This window comes from Gymnoscopelus braueri, assembly GCF_963280865.1.
Source record: "Gymnoscopelus braueri genome assembly, chromosome: 5".
In the NCBI taxonomy this organism is placed as follows: Eukaryota; Metazoa; Chordata; class Actinopteri; order Myctophiformes; family Myctophidae; genus Gymnoscopelus; species Gymnoscopelus braueri.
The window spans coordinates 19,739,848-19,747,776 of NC_137606.1; the positions used below are offsets into that span (position 1 = coordinate 19,739,848).

Sequence of the window (7,929 nt, forward strand, 5' to 3'; positions counted from 1 at the left end):
GAAGGAAAATAACACATTAAAAAATAAACACCCCAAAGTACAGTCATCAGTCTTGAGTTTATTGTGCCATAAACAGGACAATATTCACATTTCATTTCTATGGCCTGGAGGATTTAGGCTAATTTTACAGTCAGGGCTGGGGTCAATAATAGTCTTTTGTAAATGTAAACTGCATTGTTACTTAAACTGATACCTTTTAAAACAAGTTTCAAAATTGGCATTATATATTCTGGTCTCATTATTCATCATAAACACTGTATGATTGTGACATTTTCTGTATTGGCACCGTTAACTATCAGCTCTCTGGCTACCAAACTGCCTTTCATTTCAATGAGAATTAACAATTTGGAGAAAGTTGGACATGTCCTCCTTAGCGTGACAAGGCCCAATAAACGCAGACACAAATAAGTTGCATAATGGCACATCAAATATGATTACTTTTTGTTATTTTGCGGAAAACATTTCGTATAAAGTAGCTTTACTATTGAACATCAGTAAACATGAATTGAGCACTGCCCTATTAATAATACAGGGTTTCCCAAAGGTGCAAACGTTCTGTTTTTAGGCAGAGGGATACCTTCCCTAAAATCACATGCCAGGATTATGTTATGTAAAGTGACATATAGTTTATCAACAACTGATGCAGAATGAGTCAAAACACCATTATAGTCATTGCAGTATTTCAAGTATCTCAAGAGAAAAACACAAACCTAACCTTCACAGACTTTGGACCATCACATCTCTTCCCTTTATTTAATCTTTCTGTTTAAAAAGCAGAAAATAAAATGACTCATCAGATCTAATCATTTAGCACTTCAATTGAGGCTTTGAGGCTTTGCAGTCAGTAAAGCTAACAGATTTAACAACTCCCCTAGGGCTCTATACAAGGTCCACTCCTTTCTCTTCACTGAAAATAGCAGATCGACAAGATCTGCTATTCTGGCTGAATGTTTGTCCCCGAATAGGGACGCTAGGGTTCATGTATACAAAACAAAGCAACATTGACCAGTTAAGATAATTTAGTGAGGATTGGACGGATTGGCTCACCAGTGGTTACTGTGCTTCCGTCCCATGGGCCCAGAACATTACTTAATGAGATGTCACAGACGCTAACAAACCCTCCCAGCAACCTTTTGTAATACATGTACATACAAACATAAATATGCCTAAAAATTTTCATTACGAATAATTACACTGTATACAAAAACATGTAAAGCCAGTTGCAGCGAGATGATAATACAAACATTTTCTACACTGTTACATAAAAAAGAGACAATAGAAAAAGCATTACTAATGACACTGGGTTGTGCTGTGGGAGAAAAGGCAAAAGGTAATGCCACAGGTCTTCTTTGAATCTTCTATTTGTGTGAGTGTCTTTTCTCCATGGATGGGAGACTTGCGAGCCGAGTGTGTGTGGTTGGAGAAGCAATATTAACCAGATAATTTGACCCTTTGGCTCCTGTGCTTCATCAAAGTCCAGTTTCTGTGTGTGTGTATGTGTGTGTGTTTGTGTGAAAGTAAATGTTTGGGTTCCAAGTCTTATCTGATGAGGTGATAGGTGAGCCAGAACATGAAGATGGGCTGTGCTGCAGCTATAGTCATAGTGAGATACATCCTCAGCTGGTTTCTGGCTCCTCTCACCAGCCTGCCTTCTGCTGCAGACTCGGACAACAGCTTCAGACGGAGGGTACGGATCTGTGGACAACAGAGCAGGCACTGTCAGAGACTGCCCAGTGTTTTAACAAACCAGTCAAGTTCCTGTCCACCAAGGGATTTGAATCCTCCGCAGTGGCCATGTTCATGAACTTTGTTTTAGTGCCATTTTGATTAATGTCTTAGAAAGGATCCTACTCACCATAAATACAAAGATGGCTGCACAGCACCACAGTAGAGAGAGGTAGTATGCTGTACTCCCAAACATCAGACCTGCTACTACGCCTACAATCATCCTACAGACAAATACACAGTAATGAAATGTCATGTTGTACTCCACATATCCAGTGATTCAAGTTTACACATTGCTTTATGTTAAAACAAGACAATCAAAATCACAGTGATGACAATGTGGGTGATACATGGAACATCAAGCAAGAAAGGGACAGAAAAGCTGAAATATAGGATAATTAAACAAAAATAATCCATGAAAGAGGGGAAAATAGAGGGAAATAAAGTAGCCATGTGCTACTCTTGCATAGCCAGATTGTTATGAATTATGATTATGGGACTGACCTTTATCTGATTGACCCATTACAAAAATGTGTTGAATCACTCTCCTCTGCGTAATCACTACTGATACATATACTTGACGCCATGACAATCAACTACTTTGTTTTTGTCCTTGTCTCATATCTTCTGGTCACGTTGTGTGTCAAATGAGACCAATAGAGAGAGGAGAGGGATAGATTGTATAAAACGGATAGTGAGAGGCAGAGCAGGCTCCAATTGTGTCTTACCTCTCTAGGACAAGGGGACCTTTGTGAGGACCTAACCTTTTTATTGCAGAAGATGACTTTACGCTTGCCTCTGTGGTTCTTTCGATTATCTCTACTCCTGTGCTAATCTGCTCAGCTTTGTGAGCGTGGTTGGTCGGGGTCCCGGGGCCTGATTTGAGTTGATCGGCATGCCGCTGTCCCCTGCGTTCCGGGCTTCGAGGGTTACCCCGCCTACAACTTTGCCCCCAACGTGAGCGGGCGCACACACTCCTTTCTACCGGGACCTCGCCATCACCGTCACTGCCAAACCCGGCACTACCCGCGGGGCGGGGGGGGGGCGTGCTGTTCGTCATCACCAACGCTTTCCCAGAAGGTGGTGTGGTGTAGCTGGGCGTGGTGTTGTCTGCAGTGGAGGACGGCACCCAATGGGTGATCCTCTACTACTCTGACAACGGAGAAACCCATGACTACAGAGAAACGCATGAAGCAGCCACGGTGGAAGACCTGACCGGCAGATGGGCCAGGTTCACCCTCACTGTGCAGGGCTGCGTCTGTTCATGGACTGTGAGGAGTACGGTTGGGTGGCCTTCAGGAGGAGCTCTCAGCCCCTCACCTTTGAATACAGCTCTGACATGTTTGTGGGCAACGCAGGAGGAACCGGGCTGGTGACATTTGTGGGTTCCATCCAGCAGCTGGTGTTGAAGTCGGATCCCACGGCTCTAGACGATCAGTGGTAGGAAGATGACCCCTATAGAAATGCAGGTCTTAGAGAACTCGTTGAAAGCACCTCGCCTGTTGACAGCACCAGAAGGACAACTACAGCCAACCTTCGACTGACACCATAGTAATGTCTTATCGTGTTAAACTGGTCCTGTGGTCATGGTTACATTTACTGACGTTGGTAAACCATTTATTGATAAGGATGTCCCATATAATTGTCAACCATGTGAAACTGCACTTCAGAGAATATCAGAGAATACCAGAGATTTTTTGACACCATCTGTAAAACCTTGCTTGTAATTTTCTCTGTACAAATAAAGTGTTAGACACATAACGTGACCAGAAGATATGAGACACGGACAAAAACAGAAAGTAGTTGATTGTCATGGCGTCAAGTGTTTCAGTAGTGCTTACACAGAGGAGAGTGATTCAACACATGTATGTACTGGGTCTGCAATGCAGTCACATTTCCATATTGCTTCCACACAGTTTAAGCCCATTCACTGAACTTAAATGTCACCATAAATGATCAACGGTAGGCAAGAGATCTCCGATTGTCTGGCTAGTAGTTGACATATACTGTACCTATAATCCAGGGTTGAGTGGATAATCAGACTACCGATTTAGTCAATTACAATTATTAGAATTGTTTCGTGTCGATTTGTTGTATAAGAAAAAAAAACGAATCCCCCCAAAAAACCTTGCTTCTTGATTATTAGTTTATTATTTTAGTCATTATTTGTTCTGAACAAAGGTTTTGATATATTTTGGGTTAATTGCCCAGCCCCATCATGTCTGTTCAGAGAAAGAAGACTGAGAGAAAAACACTCAACACTACAAACATTTAATGCATACGTACGTACCCGACGTATTTGTAGCCAGAGAAGGCCAGCAGGTCGATGGTGGTGAGGTCTGTGTTGGCGGTGACCAGGTACAGGGACAGGAGGATGGCCAACACCTCCATGATCAGCCACACAAAGGCTGAACTGGCCTGAACACCCAGTAACTCCGGAGAAAACCTGGAGATAGAGAGAGATACAGAGAGGTCAATATTTTAAACACTTTAACCCTGGCATCCATATTTTGGACATGTAATTAGGTCCAAAATAAAAATAAAAACACATGCCGCTACGACAGGGGACTCTCTGGAATAACTCAACGTCCCTTTCAATGTTGGTGAGTGATTAGCGACACATCAAAGATAACACTTAAAATGTCCGGATCTCTCCTTTAATGTTAGCAACAATGATCCTGAAAGGATGGGACAATGAAATAAGAGTATATAATGGGGGTACCTGCCTGGTGGCTCAGACCATAATGCTCCTTATGAGTCGCGAGAACCCAAGTATGCCTCCCCATTTCCCTCCTTTCGCTTTCCTAGGTTTCCTGTCTCTCAACAATGTCATGTCACTCACTGCCCTAGCTAGGTACACTATCATGTATCAAGTCTCTCCTCTCTTTGCTAGATTTCCTGTCTCTCTAAATAAAGCATAAAATGGCCAAAACATAATATACAAATAATAATAAGTAGAATATACTCATTATAAAGAGGACTTGTGTTCTGCTTACATGTGTATGTTTCAAAGTACAACGGAACGTTTCTACTTAGGAAACATTCTATTGGAATGTTCAAACATTAGAAATCATTAATAGTCCATAATTTATAAAGCACAGCAAGTGTGGTATGTATATACAGGAAACCAGCATGTTTGTTTTAATGTGTGTGTACCTATTCTGTGTGCCGAGGGCCAGCCCGGCCACCAGTACATATGTGATGAAGCCCATGGCTGGAATGTAGAGGTCAGGAGCATTCACATCAAAGCGCGGGGCCACCGGAGTGTCCTGTTGATAGCTCACCTCCCAGTTCTGAAATGCACATTCACAAAATGTTATCCTCTTAGACAAGGAATGGATTATTGTCTAGAGTTATTATAGTATCCCTTGTTTCTACATTAAAAGCATTTCTAATAGTATAAGCATATCTATAAGTCTCACAATTCATGATGGACATATTTATAGTATAATAATAACAACATATAACAGAAACGGTTGTACCATTATGTAGGCAGTTGTGACGCGTGGGTCAGGGTTTTTTCAAACCTGACCCGGCCCATTATGAGAGACTTACACGACCCAGATTGAAGGCATTTTTACCTGCCAGTTATAGGGAGGACGATCTACAACTTACACTTAGCTCTGAGAAGGCCCATGAAGGGAGAACGATTATTCTGATTTCATTGATTAATATAACTTGGTGTAAAAATGTACTTGACAACTTGTCAATTTTTACACTTTGAGTTAAATTGACATAACTTAAAAGATCTAAAACACAGATTTGGGTTTAGCAGGTGTACACAGACATACCTCATGCATGTAGGGAAAGATTAGCAGGCCCAGCTTCTTTCCAACGTACATTGTGTCCACAGCAAAGTAGTACTTCAGTTTAGAGATTGGGATGAATCTGTCCAACTTGAACACATCAACAACAGTCACTCGGTCAGTTATTATTCTTTGACTACTGTGGCATTATCACTTTGCACTGTGAATCAAGGCCATCAGGGTCCTTGAGAAATCTATAGCAAAAATAAAATAATCACGTGACGTCTCTTCATCTTACATTCTTGTCCACCATCTCCCGTCCCTGGGAAGCCAAGGAGCTGCCATATGCCATGGCCAGGTTAGACATGGGCTCTGACATGAGGGTCTGGCCAACAAATGCCCCTGCTTCATGCCCGGCCAATGGGTTCCTGTCAACATAGCACAAGATTGGGAAGTCCAATTCATTATTGGCGACAGAAATGTAATTCATTACATACAAGTTTCAACTAGTTGCTACCCTAAGGCCACTTCAATACAGAGATTCAGCAATAATGGCCTGATGAAAAGAGTCATTCTTATGAATGGCATCTTGACTTTTTTTCTTCTTTTTTTTTTTTTACACACAACCAAACAAAGCTGCCTCCATGTGTGCTTTTACATGGCATACCAGCGTTGCGGAATCAGAGGCATGTACAGCAGTGTCAGCATCTACTGTTATGCCGTTTGACAGCGGTTGTGTGGGTTGATTTCATACATTTACAACTGTATGGCGCTAACATTCCCGCCTTGAACAGACAATGTAAAAGGGGCTTAAGACTTGAGGGTAGAATAGCAAACTCAGAAGTGATTATTGTGAAAGGAAAAGAAGATATGTTAATAGTATAACAACAATGGAAAAATACGTTTTAACAGGCATGCCTTTTTAAGATGCTTGACAAAGTTAGCTAGTTCCTTACTCCAGTACTGTATATATTTAACTGCTCCTCTCTCAGTCTGCTTGCATTATTGCTATGGCACAACGGATAAAGGGCCGATTAAGAACATAACATTATAAAAGATTTGCTATTGCATAACAACTGGCTGCCCCAACCTGTAACCTCCGCTGTGAGCACCAGGCCCAGCACCACTGGTATCATCAAACAGCTGGCTGGCATCTGGACCATCTGCAGCGTTGTTCCGTAGACGCATACTGGGCTCTAGAGAAGAAATGGATGGAGAGGGATGTCAGAAAAGGTAGAAGCCCTTTGAAGAATCTCAAACCAAACTTTTAACCACTTTTAACCTGCCGTCCCCTTAAGTCATAATCGGCAAAGATTGTCTAACATTTTCAAAAATAGCAAAAATAGCCAATCTACAAGCCTGCGTTGTGAGCTTGTAGATGTGCCATCTTCGCTATTTGAGGTATGACAAAGTAAGCATATAAGGCTTAAGGTGTTAAACTAGCAGCTGATTTGAGATTCATGGGAGCAGTAAAGTTTGTAAAGCAAGGCAAGCAGCCACATGAGACAGATAACTTAATCATGAAACCAGCATGGACTTCAGGATTTCAACCTGAGCAGTGATAAGATGCAGTAAGGTAAACCATTTTTGATTGATAAGTCAATACGCACTGTTGTTCCGCTAAGCCTACTATGTGGATCTGTCTGCCAGTAATGCCAATTGGCCAATAAATACCAAAATGTCTTTAACTTTTTCTACTGTATCTGGGTCAACACTATTCCCTAATCTTAGTACTCACTTATGAAACAGTGTGTGTGCGTGCGTGCGTGTGTGTGTGTGAGAGAGAGAGAGAGAGAGAGATTTCTAGGCCAATTCTCCGAGGGAAGTGAGTGATCATCACATTCTTATCACATGGGCACCACTAGCTCAATAAAGAACCTCTCACTCCGCTATACAGCTCCGAGATGAGGTTCTAGGTGGTTACCTTCCAGAATCGGGTGAACGTCCGCCAAGGCTCCGCTGTTTACCCTTTTGTATATGTTGTATCCCAAAACTAATGGTAGATTCCAAGCCGCACGGATGTTTAAAGTTTGGAACGGAGCATAATATTTTAGGTCCGAAGCGAAACTACCCGTTTAAATCGCTTATTTAGTCAGTCTGTGGCCATGTTTCCCATTCAACCCGGAAAACCCCCCTACGTCCGCTGCCAGTACTGCTCCCGGTTTGGCTACAATGGGAAACATGGCCACAGGCTGACTAAATAAGCGATTTAAACGGGTAGTTTCGCTCCGTTCCTAAAATATTATGCTCCGTTCCAAACTTTAAACATCCGTGCGGCTTGGAATCTACCATTAGTTTTGGGATACAACATATACAAAAGGGTAAACAGCGGAGCCTTGGCGGACGTTCACCCGATTCTGGAAGGTAACCACCTAGAACCTCATCTCGGAGCTGTATAGCGGAGTGAGAGGTTCTTTATTGAGCTAGGGCACCACTGCATCATTCTGCAAAGCGATAC

At 42.2% G+C, this 7,929-nt stretch overlaps 1 protein-coding gene across 1 annotated transcript in view; it reads right to left on the minus strand.

Annotated features, from left to right (window-relative positions):
* Positions 1-80: 80 nt before the first annotated feature.
* yif1b (Yip1 interacting factor homolog B) overlaps positions 81-7,929 on the minus strand; it is a 12,271-nt gene continuing 4,422 nt past the window's right edge. Inside the window, exons 2-8 of the mRNA XM_080428846.1 lie at positions 6,562-6,667; positions 5,770-5,899; positions 5,517-5,621; positions 4,882-5,018; positions 4,016-4,171; positions 1,856-1,949; positions 81-1,695 (exon numbers count right to left, since the gene is read on the minus strand). Coding sequence (XP_080284972.1) covers positions 1,540-1,695; positions 1,856-1,949; positions 4,016-4,171; positions 4,882-5,018; positions 5,517-5,621; positions 5,770-5,899; positions 6,562-6,667 — 884 coding nt within the window. The 3' untranslated portion in view covers positions 81-1,539. The remainder of the gene's footprint in view (positions 1,696-1,855; positions 1,950-4,015; positions 4,172-4,881; positions 5,019-5,516; positions 5,622-5,769; positions 5,900-6,561; positions 6,668-7,929) is intronic.